Source organism: Malassezia japonica, chromosome 3, assembly GCF_029542785.1.
Source record: "Malassezia japonica chromosome 3, complete sequence".
NCBI lineage: Eukaryota > Fungi > Basidiomycota > Malasseziomycetes > Malasseziales > Malasseziaceae > Malassezia > Malassezia japonica.
Genome location: NC_083372.1, coordinates 277479 through 294726, shown reverse-complemented (window position 1 = coordinate 294726; position 17248 = coordinate 277479). Strand labels below are relative to the sequence as shown.

General features: G+C 63.6%; 8 protein-coding genes across 8 annotated transcripts; 4 read left to right on the top strand and 4 right to left on the bottom strand.

The window, feature by feature from the left end:
• Positions 1-21: 21 nt before the first annotated feature.
• Positions 22-4201, bottom strand: VAS1 (valine--tRNA ligase; the record flags this gene model as incomplete). Its single annotated transcript, XM_060265944.1, has 3 exons — positions 22-3213; positions 3477-4094; positions 4121-4201. The coding sequence occupies 3 exons, from the start codon at positions 4199-4201 to the stop codon at positions 22-24; spliced, it is 3891 nt and encodes a 1296-aa protein (XP_060121927.1).
• A 531-nt stretch (positions 4202-4732) lies between these two features.
• On the bottom strand, positions 4733-6376 carry MJAP1_001999 (uncharacterized protein; the record flags this gene model as incomplete). The annotated part of the gene is made up of 1 exon (XM_060265943.1): positions 4733-6376. One exon carries the CDS (start codon positions 6374-6376, stop codon positions 4733-4735), a length of 1644 nt encoding a protein of 547 aa, XP_060121926.1.
• A 54-nt stretch (positions 6377-6430) lies between these two features.
• FPR3 (peptidylprolyl isomerase) lies at positions 6431-7800 on the bottom strand (the record flags this gene model as incomplete). The annotated part of the gene is made up of 4 exons (XM_060265942.1): positions 6431-6579; positions 6611-6785; positions 6847-7365; positions 7399-7800. The coding sequence occupies 4 exons, from the start codon at positions 7798-7800 to the stop codon at positions 6431-6433; spliced, it is 1245 nt and encodes a 414-aa protein (XP_060121925.1).
• Positions 7801-7926: 126 nt separating this feature from the next.
• Positions 7927-9460, bottom strand: MJAP1_001997 (uncharacterized protein; the record flags this gene model as incomplete). Its single annotated transcript, XM_060265941.1, has 2 exons — positions 7927-7985; positions 8032-9460. 2 exons carry the CDS (start codon positions 9458-9460, stop codon positions 7927-7929), a joined length of 1488 nt encoding a protein of 495 aa, XP_060121924.1.
• Positions 9461-10155: 695 nt separating this feature from the next.
• MJAP1_001996 (uncharacterized protein) lies at positions 10156-11160 on the top strand (the record flags this gene model as incomplete). The annotated part of the gene is made up of 2 exons (XM_060265940.1): positions 10156-10451; positions 10557-11160. 2 exons carry the CDS (start codon positions 10156-10158, stop codon positions 11158-11160), a joined length of 900 nt encoding a protein of 299 aa, XP_060121923.1.
• Positions 11161-11482: 322 nt separating this feature from the next.
• MJAP1_001995 (uncharacterized protein) lies at positions 11483-12883 on the top strand (the record flags this gene model as incomplete). Its single annotated transcript, XM_060265939.1, has 1 exon — positions 11483-12883. One exon carries the CDS (start codon positions 11483-11485, stop codon positions 12881-12883), a length of 1401 nt encoding a protein of 466 aa, XP_060121922.1.
• A 308-nt stretch (positions 12884-13191) lies between these two features.
• On the top strand, positions 13192-13828 carry MJAP1_001994 (uncharacterized protein; the record flags this gene model as incomplete). The annotated part of the gene is made up of 2 exons (XM_060265938.1): positions 13192-13294; positions 13320-13828. The coding sequence occupies 2 exons, from the start codon at positions 13192-13194 to the stop codon at positions 13826-13828; spliced, it is 612 nt and encodes a 203-aa protein (XP_060121921.1).
• Positions 13829-14089: 261 nt separating this feature from the next.
• ned1 (phosphatidate phosphatase) lies at positions 14090-17248 on the top strand (the record flags this gene model as incomplete). Its single annotated transcript, XM_060265937.1, has 3 exons — positions 14090-14332; positions 14355-14748; positions 14772-17248. The coding sequence occupies 3 exons, from the start codon at positions 14090-14092 to the stop codon at positions 17246-17248; spliced, it is 3114 nt and encodes a 1037-aa protein (XP_060121920.1).

Sequence of the window (17248 nt, the reverse complement as noted above, 5' to 3'; positions counted from 1 at the left end):
GTACGATCGGTATCGGGCTATTTAATCCCCGCGGAGGTTCTCAAAGTTGGCCTGCGCCTGGAGCAGGGCCTTCTTTTCGGCCTCGAGGTCGTCGAGACGCTGCTGCGTGCTGGTCTTGACGTCCTCGGGCGTCTTGGACCACTCGGGCTTTTGCGTAAGCGCAGAGGTGCGCGAGAGCTGCGTCTCGGTGAGCGTGAGCTTCTTCGCGAGCTTGCTCAGCTCCTGGTCGACGTCGACCAGGCCGCGCACCAGGACGTGCACCTGGATCGTGGCAGAGACCGAGGCGACCACGCAGCCGGGCGGCACGTCGCTAGCCTGGCCAACAACCGACACCGACTCGCAGCCCTTGACAAGCGTGTGCACGACGGAGCGCTGCGTGTCGAGCATCGCACGCGTGCTGTCGACCGCCGTCTCGATAAACACCTGGATCTTGGACGTGAGGCCGTAGTCGGCCGCGAGACCACGTGCGGCGCGCACCGAGGCAAAGGCCTCGTCGAACTCGCTCGCCTCCTTCTCGAAGCTGTGCTCCGCACGCCACTCGGGCAGGCGCGACAGCGCGATCGTCTCGGCGGTCTCTTGCGGGCGCTGGGGCAGGCGGTGCCACAGCTCCTCGGTGACGTACGGCATAAAGGGGTGCAGGAGCTTGAGGCCCGCATCGAGGCACGCGTACAGCGTGTTTTGCGCCGAGGTGCGCACCGCGGGGTCTGCGTCCGCCTCGGTCATGGGCTTGATCGCCTCAATGTACACGTCGCACAGGTCGTACAGCCAGAAGTTGTACACGGCGGCGGTCGCCGACATAAACGTGCGGCCCTCCATGTCGGTGTTGAGCTGCTTCGCAGTCTCGTTGAGGCGGTGCCAGATCCACTTTTCGACGAGCGTCTTCGGCTGGAACGCGTCCTGCGCCTCGAGCGTCAGGGGCGTGAAGCCATCCTGGAGCTTGAGCAGCGCAAAGCGCGTCGCGTTCCACAGCTTGTTGCAGAACTTGCGGTAGCCCTCGACACGCATAATGTCCAGGTTGATGTCGCGGCCCGCGGCGGTGTACGCACAGAGCGTGAAGCGCAGCGCGTCGGTACCGCACTGGGGAATACCCTTGGGGTAGTCCTTCTTCTGGCCGGCGGCGGCCTTGGCAATCTCCTTCTCGTCGAGGTTGCCCTCGCGCAGGCGCGCCTGGAGGCCGTCGAGCGAGATGCCCTGGATCACATCGATCGGGTCGATGACGTTGCCGAGACTCTTGCTCATCTTGCGGCCGTGCGCGTCGCGGACCATCGCGTGGCAGAACACCTCCTTGAACGGCAGCTCCTTGGTGAGGTACACGCCGAGCATGATCATACGCGCGACCCAGAAGAAGAGAATGTCCCAGCCGGTCTCGAGCAGCGAGTTGGGGTAGTAGTACTGCATCTCCTTCGTCTGGTTCGGCCAGCCGAGAATCGAGAAGGGCCACAGGCCGGACGAGTACCACGTGTCGAGCACGTCCTCGTCCTGCTCGAGCGTAAAGGGCTTGCCGGCAGCGAGCTTCTCGCCGCGCTCCTGCGCCTGCTCGAGCGTGCGGCCGACGACCCACCAGCGGCCCTCGCCGCGGTCCTGCTCCTCGCCCTCGATATTGACAAAGTACGCAGGGCAGCGGTGGCCCCACCACAGCTGGCGCGACACACACCAGTCCTGGATGTTGTCCATCCACCGGAAGAACTCGCGCTTGCTCTGCGGTGGCTCGATCGGCATGTCGGCCTTGCGCACCGCTTCGACCGCCGCGTCGGCCAGGGGGCGGCAGTTGACCCACCACTGCGGCTTCATCACCGGCTCGATAACGTCGCCGGAGCGCGAGCAGACGGGCACCGTCATGGGGTTGTCCTTGGTCTCGACATACAGGCCCTTCTCCTTGAGCGCGTCGACGATCGCGCGGCGCGCCGTGAAGCGCTTCACGCCCTTGAAGGAGCCGGCGTTGTGGTTCAACGTGCCGTCGTCGTTCAGAATGTTGATAAACGCGAGGTTGTGGCGCTTGCCCACCTCGTAGTCGTTGGGGTCGTGCGCGGGCGTGATCTTCACCGCACCCGTACCAAACTCCATGTCGACCGCGATCGAGTCGGTCACGACAGGAATCTGGCGGTCGAGGAAGGGGTGCTGCAGCAGCTTGCCGTGCAGGTGCTTGTAGCGCGCATCGTCAGGGTGCACCGCGACGGCCGTGTCACCGAGGATCGTCTCGGGACGCGTCGTGGCGACAATCAGGCGCTCGTCGCTGCCGACAATCTGGTAGGCAAACGAGGTGATCACACCAAACTCGATGCGCTCGTTCGCAGGGTAGCCAGGCACGTTCATCAGCGTGCGGCCGTTCAGCTGCTTCTGGTCCACCTCGAGGTTCGACAGGGTGGTGTTCAGCTGCACACACCAGTTCACCAGGCGGTTCGCACGGTACAGAATACCGTCCTCGTGCATCCGGCAGAAGTTCTCCGTCACCGCACGCGACGGCGACTCGTCCATGGTAAAGACCTCGCGGGAGAAGTCGAACGAGGCACCGAGGCGGCGCATCTGGCTGCCGATACGCTCCTTGTATTCATCCTTCCACGCAAAGACCTTCTCGAGGAAGGCCTCGCGGCCGTAGTCGTAGCGCGATTTGCCTTCGAGGCGCGCGAGGCGCTTCTCGACCACGCTCTGCGTCGAAATACCGGCGTGGTCAAAGCCGGGGTTATACAGCACGCGGTAGCCCTTCATGCGGTAGAAGCGCACGAGCGCGTCCTGGATCGAGATCGTGAGCGCATGGCCAATGTGCAGCGCACCGGTCACATTCGGCGGAGGCAGCGGCACGACAAAGGTGCGCGCAGGGTCGTAGGGGTCCGACTCGCTCGGCTCCTTAGGCGCAAAGAAGCCCTGCTTCTCCCACCACTCGAACCAGGAAGACTCGACGTGCAAGGGGTTGTAGCCGCTCTCCATCGGCGCAGACAGGTCCTTCTTCTCGCCAGGAACGGTGGGGTCGACCCACTGGGGCTCCTCCTTGACCTCCTTCTTGACCTTTTCCTTCTTCGGCGCAGCAGGCGTCACCTTTTCCGACTTTAGCGCATTCTTCGCAGCAGCCTTGGCCTGCTTCTCCGCAAGCTTGGCCGCCTTCTTCTGGGCCGACTTCGAGGGGCCCTCGCTGTCGGCCGGGGGGGCAGCCGGAGGCGTGTTCTGGGGCTCGCTCATAGAAAACCTAGCAATACCAATGTACGCAGTGGGCGTGCGCTGGATCAGTCGAGGAACAGAGGCAATATAGGGGCGTGCACGACTCCACGCCTGCATCCACCAGCCACGTCGTGACTCAAAGAAACGTTCTGCCGCAGCAGATCACGTGAAGCGGTAGGGCCACAACGATACAGAGTACAGGACTACAAGGCGCGGCGCGCCGGTGCGTGGGGGGGTGGGGGGTATGACTACTTCTTGGTCTTGGTAGTCTTCTTCGTAGCAGTCTTCTTGGCAGGGGTCTGTGTTAGTGGCAAGCGACGTACCTTGGCCGTAGACGCCTTCTTGACAACAGGCTTCGTGGCCTTCTTGGCAGCAGGCTTGGTCGCCTTCTTTGCAGCGGGCTTGGCAGCCTTGGCAGCAGGCTTGGCCGCCTTCTTCGCGGTAGACTTGGCAGCCTTGGTGGCGGGCTTCGAGGCCTTCTTGGCCGCGGCCTTGACTGCAGTCTTTTTCGCGGCAGGCTTCGAGGTCGTCTTCTTCGCGGGCGCCTTCTTCGCGGTGGCCTTCGCGGCGGTCTTCTTCGGCGCAGCCTTGGTAGCAGTCTTTTTCACAGCAGGGTTCGTCGCAGTCTTCTTGCCGGCAGTCTTTGCAGGCGCCTTCTTCGCGGGCGCCTTCGTTGCCGCGGGCTTCGCCGCAGTCTTCTTGTCGGTGGCCGCGCGCGCCTTGGCCGCGAGGCGCACCTTGCCGCTCGCGCCCTTGGGGAGCGTAAACACGCCCTTGGACTCGCCACGCGTAACGGCCTGGTTAAAGTGCGAGGTGAACGACGCGAGAGGGATCCTGCCCGTGTCGGGGTGCTTGGCCAGGATAAACTTCTTGATCGTAGGGCGGCCGAGACCGAGACGGGCCTCGAGACCATGCGCAATGATCGCCTCCTTGATCATATCCTAACGCGTGAGTCGAATATACATACTTCGTAGGTCAGGCCCGTGGCCTTCTTGGCGGCGGTCGCCTTCTTGGCGACGCCCTTAGCAGTCGAGGCAGCAGCCGGCATCGTGTTACTTAGGCGGGGGACGTGTCGAACAGAGACGCGTCTAGTGGTGGAGGGAAGCAAGGTAGCTATGCACGGGATCAGGCAAGGTAATTTGTTGTTTTGGGCGCGGGGGTGCGAAAACGACAGAAATTGCTCGCTCGGCGCAAATACCCCCGCCGCTGCAAATTCACGAAGATCGCGGTCTCGTTACGTTGATAAAAATAATGCCACGTTCTATTTGCCAAGCGGGGCTACAGAGGGCGCGTGTGCGCGGGGCACAGGGATCGACGCGTTGGTCGGCAAACAAAATCGCACAGCACGACGTCGTACCGCGCGAAAACACATAGGCACTATGCCATAGACTATGTACTCAGAACACTGCCCAGGCCCCTCGCTCTGTCCCTCGCCACTCGGCTCGCACCAAGGGGGCGCGCGCCGAACACGGCTTGAACCCCCCCGCACCGCGCAGTGGAGGTGTTAATCGAAATCGGGGATGATATTTTCGTCGCCTATGATCGGGCATGATGCCACGCGAGCGCGCACACGCCGCGGCTACGGCGCACGTGCCGCGAGCGCGAGCGAGTGCTGCCCGGCGGTCGCGACGCTGACGATCGACCAGGCGCCCGGCTCGCCCGGCATCGGCACGGCGGTCGGCGTCGACTTGCTCTGGTCGGCGCCCCAGTCGGCCGCCGGCTGTCCCATAGCATCGTCGGACGTCGTGCCCCACGAGTACAGCGTGCCGTCCGCCGCGAGAGCAAACGTAAAGCGTAGACCAGCAGCAATGCCGATAATCTTGGTCTGGCCGTCGTTCGTAGCCGTCTTCGGCGCATAGTCCGGCGCCGCAGGGAAGGGGACATGCTCGGGCGTGCGCAGCGGCGCTGCGCCGCTCGCCGCAGCGGGGTGCGACGCAGGCAGGCCAAGCTTGCCCTCGTCGCCGTCGCCACAGATATACACCTTGCCATTGTCCAGCAGGAACGCCGTATGGAATTCGCCGCCGGCGATCTGCACGACGCGCGCGCCGTCGAGGTGCGTGGGCTCGAGCGCCTTAACACGCGTCGGGCGCGTCACCTTGTCCTTGGTGCTGCCCGTGCCGGTCTGGCCACGGGTGTTGAGGCCCCACGAATACACGCGGCCGTCGGCGTCCACGGCAAAGCTCGCGTTCAAGCCACAGGCAATGTGCACAATGCGCTTCAGCTCCGGGATTACGGCAGGCGTCAGCAGCATGTTCGCCGGGGGATCGCGCTTGGTAAACTGCGCGCGGACGCGGTACAAATTCGCGAAGCGGCCGAGCTGCGAGGTGCTGTTGAGACCCCACGAGTACACGCGGCCGTCGAGCGTGAGCGCCATGACGTGGTTCTCGCCACAGGCGACCTGCGCAAAGCGCTCGTCGGCCAGCGCAGGAAGCGACGTTGGCGACCACTGCTCCTTGGCCGCACCGGGTGCATCGCTGTCGGCAAAGCACACCTTGCCCTCGCCGTCCTTAAAGTGCCCCCAGGCGACGAGCGCGCCGGCCGTGTCTAGCGCAACGCTGCATCCGTCGGACGCGGCGACGCGCGTCGCACGGAAGCGCACCACCTGGCCGTCCGCGCCGGCGACGCCCTTGCCGCTCGGCGAGATGCCGTCGACCGGGCGCAGCACATAGTAGTCGTCCTCCTCCGTCTCGTCCGAGTTGGCGGGATGCGTGCGTCCGAGCGTGCCGTGGTCGTCGCTGCCGCACGACAGGATGCGGCCGTTGGCATCGATGAGAAGTGTGTGCATGCCGCCGGCCGTAATGACCTCGGCGCCGCCCGAGCCAAAGTCGCCTGCGTCGGTCTGCTGCGAGATGCCCTTGTTGCCAAAGGGCTTGCCCTTGGTCAGCTTGTTGATATTGTCGTCGTCCGGGCCGCCGAGCGACAGTTGGCCGGCCTCGCCGGTGCCCCAGACAAAGAGCTTTCGCGCAACGACATCGCCGCTGGTAGGCGTCAAGGCGCCCTGCGTATGGAAAATGGCGCCCATCGTGCGCTCGCCGGCCTTGCCCAGCTCCAGGTCCGACTCGTGGAGCGCAGGCACCGGCGCGGGCGCAGCATTCAGCGTTGTGATCGTCGTGCGCGCGCGCTTCGCCGCGCTCGGCGTGTCCTCGGCGGCGCGCTTGCGCGTGTCCGTGGCGCGCCGTGCGCCACGGCTAGCAGTCGGTCGTGCACTCCCTTTGGGCGGCATGACGGTGAAGAGCACGTGGCTACGGCCGAAAAATCGGGTCACAATGCTACAAATCTACTTGATCTCGAGCAGCTTGACATCAAAGATCAGCGTAGAGTTCGCGGGGATGCCAGGAAGCTTGGTGCGGCCATAGGCCAGGTGAGGAGGGCAAGTCAGGCGGCGCTCACTGCCGACCTGCATACCCTTCACGCCCTGGTCCCAGCCTGTGTGAGACGAGCAGGATGGATTACGTACCCTTGATCACCTCGCCCTTGCCCAGGCGGAAGGAGAAAGGCTTCCCCTTGGTGTTCGAGTCAAAGATGGAACCGTTCTGCAGCTTGCCGACATAGCGCATGCTAACACGCTGGCCAGGCTTCGCCGTAGGACCGGTGCCCGTCTTCTTGTCTTCAATGATCAAACCAGAAGGAAGCTTAGTCTTCAAATTCCAACAACCCGTTAGCCAACATGTAACGGGCCAAAAGATCGCGCACCTTCTCTTCCTCCTCGACCGTGGGGGCAGCCGCGCGCGCAGACTCGTTCTTGAGCTTCTTGTTGAGGCGCTTGCGCTGGCCGCGGCTCAGCTTCGACTCGTCAATGAGCGACGAGTCGGCGTCGAGGTCCGAGGCCGAACGCTTCTTGGAGGGGATCACGATGACCTCGTCATCCTCGTCATCGTCATCCTCGTCCTCGTCCTCGTCCTCGTCCTCCTCGTCCTCGTCATCTTCGTCATCCTCGTCATCGTCCTCGTCATCCTCGTCGTCCTCGTCGTACTCGGGACCGAGGATGGCACGGCGCTCAATCGCGCCCTCGTCATCGTCCTCGTCATCGTCCTCGTCCTCGTCGTCCTCGTCGTCGTAGAGGTTGTCGTAGTCGTAGTCCTCGGGGTCGAGGTTGTTCAGCGAGGCAGGCAGCAGGTAGTTGCCAATGATGTCCACGGGCTCGTCACCCGAGACAGAGAGGCCGACCTCCTCCTCCTCGCAGATCTGGAGGTTGAGGGTCACCTGCTCGACCTGGGTTAGTGGCGTCCAAAAAAGATGACGTACCTTCTCGGGAATGAGCGAGCACACGACGTACGAGTCCTCTTCGGTGAACTCAGGCTCGTCGTCCTCGTCGTCGTCGAGGTCGAGGTCGTCCTCGTCATCCTCGTCGTCCTCGTCATCCTCGTCGTCCTCATCGTCCTCATCCTCGTCATCCTCATCGTCTTCGTCGTCGATGATCTCCGCAATGTCGTCCTCGTCGAACTCCTCGTCATCCTCGTCGTCGTCGTCGATCTCGAGGGGGCTGCCGGCGTAGTGCACACGGAGCACCGTGCGCTTCTTGCCACTCAGCGACTCGGGGTTCGAGTAGCTGACATTCGTGATCTGGATGTCACGGATCGTGTCCAGGTGGTAGATCTCACCGGGAATGAGCTTGAGCGTAAAGAATTCAACAGGGGCAGAGCTCATTATGGAGTATGCGGTAGGGAGGGAACGCCTGACAGCGCACAACCCAAAAGAAATTTTTCGCCCACGCTTACGTGGCACGTGCATGAACGTGCTCAAACCACCTCCACTACGATCGCCGCTTTCGCTTCACGGAAAGTACTCGAACGGGCGCGGCGGGCGCGGAAGGTGGCTCGTGCGCATCGGCGCTCCGCTTGCCCGCCGCCGCGACCGAGGGCGGTGCGGAGGGTAGACTACAGATGTCCCAGATCTCACCGCGCCCGGCAAGCTCGTCGGCCGTGGTGTCCGCACTGGCCTTGCGCCGCATCGCACGGTCCAACGCCTGGTAGAATTGACCGGTGAGCCGCACGGCCTGATCGGCATCCGACCAGTGGCAGGCGTCGCGCAGCAGGTGCTTGAGGACCAGATCCTCGAGCATGGGGTGGGGGAGTGCAAACGGCTGCGCGGGCGGCGTCGTACGGTCCGAAGGCGGGGGGGCGTCAGCCGGCGCACGGGCCGCCTCCTTGCTCTGGCTGACACCCACGACAAACACGCCGACGGCGTTGCCGGACGAGCACTCTTGCCGGAAACCCATGCGCTCCCAAAACGCATCGGCACTCGTACGGTCGAGCGTCTGGCGCTCGGCCATCGCCTCGCGGTGCTCCAGCGAGAGACGCGCGCCGTCCTCGCCGGGCGCTGGCAGCTTGCCAGGCTCGTGCGCCGTCGCGCACATTTCGTTAATAAAGCGCCCTTTAGGGTCGTCGGGGAATATAGGGATCATGGTCGAGAGTGTACGGCGGTGCAGCACGTTGTTGCCGTGCACAGTGCGCTCCTCGCTGGGAGCGGGGTGAAGGGGGAGCGAGGGGAGCGCGTCGGGCGCCTTGCCGGAGCCCAGCGCACTGTAGGGGTGGCCATAGACCCACTGCGCCTCGGAAAGCTTGGACCCGCGCGATCCAGGCGGGTGCTCGGCACCCGGCGCTAGCAGGGGAACGAGGGGGTGCGAGTCGAGACGCGCATAGCCAGGGATCACGTAGTACGCGGAAACCGCGTCGGCCGGATGCGCCTCGCGAACCTGCGCAATACTCTCGCTAAGACACGCCTGCCACCAGCGAATCAATGCGGCGTCCGACAGGACACGCTTCGCTTTGTTGTCGGGCGACGAGGGGAAGAGGTACGCGGCCTGGGCGCGTGCGAGCACATGCACCGAGACATGGCGGATGTGCGGCGACATGCGCCAGTGTGCACGCGACGCAAAGTACGCAATCGTCGCCGCAGTCAGCGCAGTGGTGATGCTGGGGGCGTGGCGGTACGCGTCGGGAAAGTGCGTGCGGCCCGGCAGCACCGTTGGGCCGTAGCCCGTCGAGTCCAGCTTGGATATGTACAAGAGCCCTGCGCCAGCGGCAGGCACTGTGTACACGTATGCCTCGAGTGCGTACATCAGGCGCTCGTCGTCGCCCGCCTTCCAGCTTGCGGTGACCATCACATGCTCCTGCCAGACAGTCGGCGCGTCCGACGCACTCGACGCCTGTCCGTCGCTGGGGTGGATGTGCGCAAGGGGGTACAGCGAGCGCACAGGGCGGGGGTGGCTAAAGGCAGTGTGGATGCGCACATCGCCGCCTTCTTGCAAAGGAAAGGGACGGCGCAGGGCCGACTGGCACGCGGCCAGCAACGTCGCGTCGCTCATCGAGACGCGTCGAATCGGGAAAATCGGCGCTTTTTCTCATGCCGCGCATGCGCCGTCTGCCGTGGGGCACGGCGGCCGGCGTGCGTGCCGCAGCGCGGTACCCAACGTGGGCGAGTCTCGTGTATGGCTTGCTTGTCGACGCCCTCCAGCAGGGTGCCACGCGGATCGAAATCGGGGTCGACCTCGAGGCATGGACGCTGACCTGCCGACAAAATGGAGAAGGGCTTCCCCACGGAATGTGCAGTGTGCACGAAGGCACACTGGCCGACGCCGCAGCACTCGCGCTGCTTGACCTAGACTGGACGGCGGGGGGGAAATCGTACACTCTGCTCCAGCGCGGCGAGCATGTTCTGTATGCCGGCATCGCTCCGCCGCAGCGATCGCGACGCGTAGGATGTGCCATCACCCTTCGCGACCTCTACGCGACGATCCCGGTACGCCGCCGCGTGCTCGAGAGCAGGAAGAAGGCCGAGCTGCGGCGCATGCGCCAGTGCGTCGTCGCAATCGCGCTGTGCCACCCTTCAGTCTCGTTCAGCCTCAACACCAGGTCTTCACGGCTCGTTCATGCGCCGCGCGTGCGAGCGCTTGAGGCACGCGCACGCAGCATAAGCGCCGCTTTTATGCCTTCGAAGCAAATGCACAAAGAGTGCGTCGTCGGCACTTGGCACATTGTCCTAGAAGGGTGCACGGGGACCATGCGCCCGACGCAATCTCAGCAGCACATTTCGCTCAACGGCACGCCCCTTCCGCGCGACCGGGGCGTCCGGAGCACAGTAGCCGCACGCGAGGCACGGCACGCCGACGTGTACCCGTGGCAAGACAGCGCTGCCTACGACCGTATATGGGCGGGCGACCGCTCTCTGCACTCCCACGTCGAGCGCCTCCTCGATCCGCAGCCACGCCGCCCTCCCCACGACCACCTCGCCTACGTGCTGAACGTCAAAATCAAACCGAGTGCCCGTCCGAGCACAGAGCCCGTGCCCCGAAACTGGTACGCGCTCTTTTCGACACTTCTTGGCGAGGTACACGACACACCACGACCCCGGCGGCCTATACCCCCCCATACCAGCCGCTTCTTTACAAATTCGATACCCAGGCCCCGCCCCCCGCCGATGCAGCGCACGCCCGCCACGGCCGAAGCGGCGCCGATGCCGCCTGCAGCTGCCCTGCAATCTGCCCGCGTCGTCGGCCAGGTGGACAAGAAGTACATTGCATGCACATATGGCGATACACCGGCCCTCCTCCTCATCGACCAGCACGCGGCCGACGAGCGCGTCAAACTCGAGCAGCTCGTCACGTCCTATGTCCTTGCGTGCCTCGAGGCGAAAATGGGCGGGGCAAAAACGAACACGCACGTCTGCACAACCCCTCCCACGATTGCAGCGGCCTTTGCGCCTGCGCACCTCCGTGCCATCCGCTTCTGGGGCTTTGACCTAGCCGAAAACGGAGACGCATGGCTCGTGCGCGGCGTGCCCACGGTCCTTGCGCGCCTCGCTACGGATGCCCCGCTTCTGCACCGTGTCCTCGCGGCGTTTTGCGAGCAACCTCCCGGCGACGTTGATACATGGCTCACGAGTGTCGCCCATACGCCCCGCTCCACGTCCAGCGCCCTCTCCGCGCTCCGCCACCTCCCTGCCCTCGCCGTGCACCTGGTGTTGACGCATGTATGCCACAGTGCGATTCGTACGTTGCGCTACTAACACAGGCTTCAACCAGGCCTTGACAAGAGAGCAATGCGAGCGGCTGCTCTCCCAGCTCGCCGCTACCGCGTTTCCCTTTCTCTGTGCGCACGGCCGCCCGTCGGTGGTCTGCATACGCACTCATATGCATGGCCGTGCTGCGCCCGTCCGCTGGCACGCGCTCCTCCACCCATAGTGATCGCCGCTGCACTGCGCACGCTGCTTGGCCTACCCCGGACGCTCATTTAGGCCTCCACTTGGTTTTCTGCAATAATTTTGGCGACCTGCACTCATTTGGCCGACTTGCATAACGACCGACGGGTCATTTTGTCTCTTCACTGTCATGGCGACCCCCGAGGGATCCGTCGCCGGCAAGGCGACGTCTAGGTTGCCAGACTCGTCGCCTACAACCTACAATGAGAATCCGCGCGTGTTTGAAGAGCCCTACTCCTCGGACGAGCCGTGCCGTTTCGAGGGATTCCTGCGGCAAATCAAGCTCAAGCCCATGAAGGCGCGTGATCCGCGCGAAATTCACCGCACCGCAAGCTCGCTCGAGCTGTTCTTTGACCTAGTGTTTGTGATCTCGGTCGGAATTGTAACAAAGGAGTATCTCGACGCGCTGAAACAGGGCGGCGGTCATGCCGCGGCTGGATTTGGCTACTTCTGTATGATCTTTTTTACGATCTGGTGGGCATGGATGAATTACACGTGGTTCGCGACTTCATTCGATACCGACGACTGGCTGTACCGGTTCTTGACCCTAGTCCAAATGGCCGGTGTGCTGGTCCATGCCGCCGGCATTAAACCTGCGTTTGGGCATCAGCCCGAGACGAATGGCGAGATGAGCGAGGAAGCCCACTTTACGAATGGCGACTTTAGGATTGTCGCGATCGGATACGTGATTATGCGCTTCGGTATGGTCTCGCAATGGCTCCGTGCTGCTATTAACGGTGGCCGTGCTGGCCGTGCTGCTTTTTACTATGCGATCCTGATTACCATCGTGCAAGTGCTGTGGATTCTATGGGCCTATGTCTTTCCCAAGCGCCTCGGCGTTGCGATCCCCCTGTTTATTGTGTTTGCCGCCTGTGAATTGCTGATTCCTACCTTTGCTGAGCTGCGTGGCCGGACGACGTGGCACCCCCACCATATTACCGAGCGTTACGGCTGCTTTACGCTAATCCAGCTCGGTGAGAGTATCAACGGTGCCTGTCAAATCATTTCCGAAGCCCTTCAAGGGGTCGAGATCGAAGCCAAGCTTGTGGGTACATTTGTCTTTGCCTTTGCGATCGGTGCGGGTATGTGGTGGATTTATTTCTGGCCGTCGCACCACCACGCGATCCGGTCGTTTAGGGACGCGCTGCGGTACGGATACACGCACTTTATTCTGTTCATGGCCATTGCCGCGTACGCTGCTGGTGTCGAGCTTGTCTCTGCCAAGCTCAAGGAAGGGGAGGAGCTTCGCATTCCCTACTACCAAGCCTCGTTGACCGTGACTGTTCCTGTCGGCGTGTTCCTTCTTGGCATCTGGTGGATCCTAATTCACCGGTGCGCGGTCCCTGTCGTAAAGAGCCTGGTCCCCGCCTCGGCCTTTTTGATGCAGCTGGACGCGGTGATTTTTGAATTCGCCGAGATAAAATTCCCCATGATCCTCACCACCACATTTATTGTCATTAATGTGGTTGCTATGGTGGTGTATAGCCACAAGTGCCCTCTTGAGGTAGAGGAAGAGGAGGACGACGAGTAATTTATAGTGGGAATGTGTATTATACGAGAACGTGCTTGTTCGCTTGTCTTGCGCCGCGCGCTCGCTTGACCCCTAATTTAACCGTTATATACCTGACACGGATACCTACAGACATCTGCGGCCACAGAACCATGAAAGCACCGTATCCCGTCCGATCTGCGAAGTTAAGCATGGTATCGACTAGTTAGTACTGCGGTGGGGGACCACGCGGGAATCCTGGTTGCTGCAGTTCTCTTTTGCCCCCGCACAGACGTCACGTGATACGCCCTTTGGTCTCGGCGCAACCGCGCCCTGTTTTTTTGCCACGGATGGACTTGACCAATCTACGCGAGAGCCTGGAGACGTCTGCCGACCAGCCACACGATGCGCTGCGTCGGACTCACGATGAGAAACTCACTGCCGAGTTTCGAGGTATGTTTTTCCGTGCTTATCGCAGTCGCCGCTTTGCAATTGACCAACCTATACAAAAAAGGCCTGGAAAATACCCACAAATCGTTCCAGTCCGGCTATGCGCAAGCATTGCGCGATACGCTGGAGTATGTGCACCGTCCTGGTGCATCGAGCGTCGACTCGCACGTCGAGCGCTACCTGACTGCGCGTCTCGAGACGCTGCACCACGATAATGACCACGAAGATAATGAGCCGCGCCCCACACCGACCCCCCAACCCATCCGCCGCCTGCCGCGGCACACGACGGACGCTGCAGCCGCTGCACGCGCTGCGCCGTCGCCTACGCGCCCCAGCCGCGGCGAGTCGCGTGCCGGGGCCAAGTCGCGCTCCGACGAGCCTAAGCTCTCGCGCCGCGAACTGCTCGCGGCCGCGAGCGATTCTGACACGCCGCCCTCGGATGCGGATCATGCGCGCACACGTGCCGAACGCCCCCGCAAGCGCCGTCGTAACCTGCAGCGCCGTCGTTCGGATGCGCCTGCGGAGCCTAGCGCGTAACTATACCCAAGAGTAGCTATGAATAGGAGCTTTGCCTACGAAATACCACGCGGTTCCTCGCGTCCAGACGCGCCGCGTACGCCGCGTGCGCCCAGCGTTCGCCCAGCGTTCGCCCCATGCCCACCACGCGCCACTTTTGTCGGCCGCCACGCCGCAAGGGCTGCGCACGTGGTGAGCGGGACATGTGGAGGCGTCAGGGCCGTGCTCGGTGCCCCAGGCTTCTGGCAGCTTTGCTTGCGCGGTCGCTAGAGGGTGGAAGCGATGCAGTATGTGGGCAAGCTTGTGTCCTCTGTGTACAACACCATCACGCCAAACATTAATCCATCGACGCTGAATGGTGCGATCGATGTGATTGTCGTAGAGCGTGAAGTGGACGTCGACGAGAAAGTCACGCATGCCGACGGTACCGAGTCTGTCGAGCGCCGGCGGACCACGGAGCTCGCCGCGTCGCCTTTCCATGTGCGATTCGGAAAGATGAGTGTGCTGCGGCCCGATGAGCGCAAGGTACGTGCTGCTTCTTACGCAGGTGACGCTCCATCTGAACGGCTCCTCGGACCCCTTGCCGTTTGCGATGAAAGTCGGCGAGAACGGCGAGGCGTTCTTTGTGATGAAGATTGACGATGCGGGCGAAGGAGTTCCGGCCGCGCTCGTCACAAGTCCGATTGTCGGACCGACGTCCGAGCCGGTGGACCCCAAGCCGCACGATCTCGAGCCGCTCGACCTCGGCATGTCGCAAGCGGCGCTCGACTCGCCCTCGCCCCCCAGTCCCGCGAAGGACGAGAGCGAGACGCACGGAGGGAACGATGTCGACTCGGAAGAGTACCCCGCGCCGTTCGGTGCCGGGACCGAAGATGTCCCCGCGCACGAGCTCGAGAGCGCGCCGCCGGGCGGCGACACGCCACTGCACGCGAGCAAGCAAGGTGCGTTGTTCCTACTTACGCAGTTGTTATGGACCTGCTCGATATGGACGGCTACAAGGTCACGCAGAACAAGCAGCAACAGGCGATGGACCAAGGCAAGCGCTTTGCCGCCGAGATGCCCCTTTCGCGGCGGCACGGCGGCAACGGCAGCCTCGGCTACGGCGAGCGCCTCGACCGGCAGCAGCCGGTGTGGAAGCGGCAGCTCATTTCCCAGGTCGTCCACCCCACGCACGAGTCGATGCTCAGTGCCGAGGCGCCGACCCGCCACGGCCACTCGCGCCGTGCGAGCGATACGTCGGTGCACATGGCCGATATTGCGGCGGCCGCGAGCGTCTCTGAGCGCCCCCACCTCCCCGTGTCGCTGAGTGACTCGGCGCTGCTGCGCAGCTCGCGGTACATGTACGAGGCCCCTCGCGAGACGTCTGGCGTGCAGGACGATGCGCTGCTTCCTGGCGCCGAGGCGTCGGGCGATGCGCAGCTCGACGATGTTGAGGCGGTCGGCACGCTTGCGTGCTCCGACACGGACCCCTACCTGTTCCAGCTGCAGATGGACTCGAGCACGGTGTACGCATTTGAGCTGTCGCTGTGCAACTTTGCCTCGTTTGAGGATGCGGACGATGCAGAGAAAGCCTACCTCTTTGACGAAGCGCGCGTCTCGTTCCAGCGCTTTTTGGAAGACGACTCGATGATGGACGATGCGCGCCTGTGCATCCGGCACAACGAGTCGTACCACACGTGGGCTTCGGATGCCGAGATGTTTTCGACGCTCCGCATGTACCGCCACATGCTACGGAACGGCGAGCAAAGCGCGGCGGATGCCAAAGAGACGCTGCGTGCACCCGGCAAGCGCAGCGTGTGGGACCGGCTGTGGAGCAGCAAGGCGGAGGTGGACGACGATGCGCCGCCCGCGCCCTTGGCCAAGTCGGCGACGGCGATGGAGCTGAGTGATCCGATGCGCAGTGCGTCGGCGACGCCTCCGCCGAGCGACCCTGTGCCCGAGACCTATGTCAAGACGCTGCGTCTGACGTCGGACCAGCTGAAAGAGCTGGGCCTGCGCAAAGGCGCGAACACGATTACCTTTTCCGTGACGTCGTCCTACTCGGGCGTTGCGACGTGCCGTGCGCGCGTCTTTTTGTGGGACAGTCTGCACCCTGTCGTCGTGTCGGACATTGACGGCACGATTACCAAGTCCGATGCGCTGGGCCACGTCTTTACGCTGATGGGCCGCGACTGGACGCACCTCGGTATCGCAAAGCTCTACCACGACATTGCCAAGAACGGCTACCGCTTCATGTACCTTACGTCGCGCGCCATTGGCCAGGCCGAGATCACGCGCGACTACCTTACGAATATCAACCAGAACAACTTCCGGCTGCCCGACGGCCCGGTGATCATGAGCCCCGACCGGCTGATGGCGAGTCTGCACCGCGAAGTCATCTTGAAAAAGCCCGAGGTGTTCAAGATGGCGTGCCTGCGGGACATTGCACGCCTCTTTGGCGAGGACCCACGCAACGCGCCGTCTGGCGAGACCGGCACACCGTTCTACGCCGGCTTTGGCAACCGCATCACGGACGCGCTGAGCTACCGCAGCGTGAACATCCCCTCGTCGCGCATCTTTACCATTGACTCGAACGGCGAAGTGAAGATGGAGCTGCTCGAGCTCGCAGGCTACAAGTCGTCCTACCCGAACATGACGGACCTCGTCGACCAAATGTTCCCCCCGACCGTCGTGCACAAGCCGCGCGACGCAAAGGCCGCCGCGTATACCGACTTTAACTACTGGCGCCAGGAGGCGGTCGACATTGAGCTGCCGCCCGACGACGAGCTCGTGCCGGCGGTGGTGCAGCCGACGTCGCCCGCGCTGCGTGCGCTGCGCAGCCCCCGGAGCAGCTCGCGCCAGAGTAGCGCGTCGCTCCTCTCGCCCCCCACGCCGGCCGCCGACCAGGAGACAAAGGAGCGCCCGAGCCGCTTCTCGCGCTTTGGCCTCTCCAAGCTGGTCAGCCGCAAAAAGGACAAGGGCGGCGCCGCCTCGCCGCCGCCCGCCTCGCCCGAGTTTGGGCCGCGGTCGCTCGACGCGCACGACCACGCGATGCTGCCCGCGAGCGTGCTCAGCTCGTCGCTCGGCAGTGCACGCGCGCCGTACGAGGCGCGACAGCAGCTGCTCTTTGAGGATCCCGAGTCGCTCGACGACGAGCAGGACGAGGACGACGACGACGACGACGACGGGCGCCTGTCGCCCGCCGCGCGCCGCCGCCGCCGCCGCCGCGGCGAGTCGCGCGCGACGTCGCCGTCGCCCCTCTTTCCGTCGCTGTACGCGTCCGAGGACAGCCGCCGCGATCGCACACGCGCCCAGTCGGAGCCGCCGGAAGAGTACAGCCAGCCGCCGCGCTCGCCGCCGCCGCGCACCGAGCGCACCGAGCGCACCGCGCCGTCGTCGCCCGACACGGACGAGGACCCGCTGCTGGCCTCGGGTGATATCCAATTTGAATGGCGAGGGTAA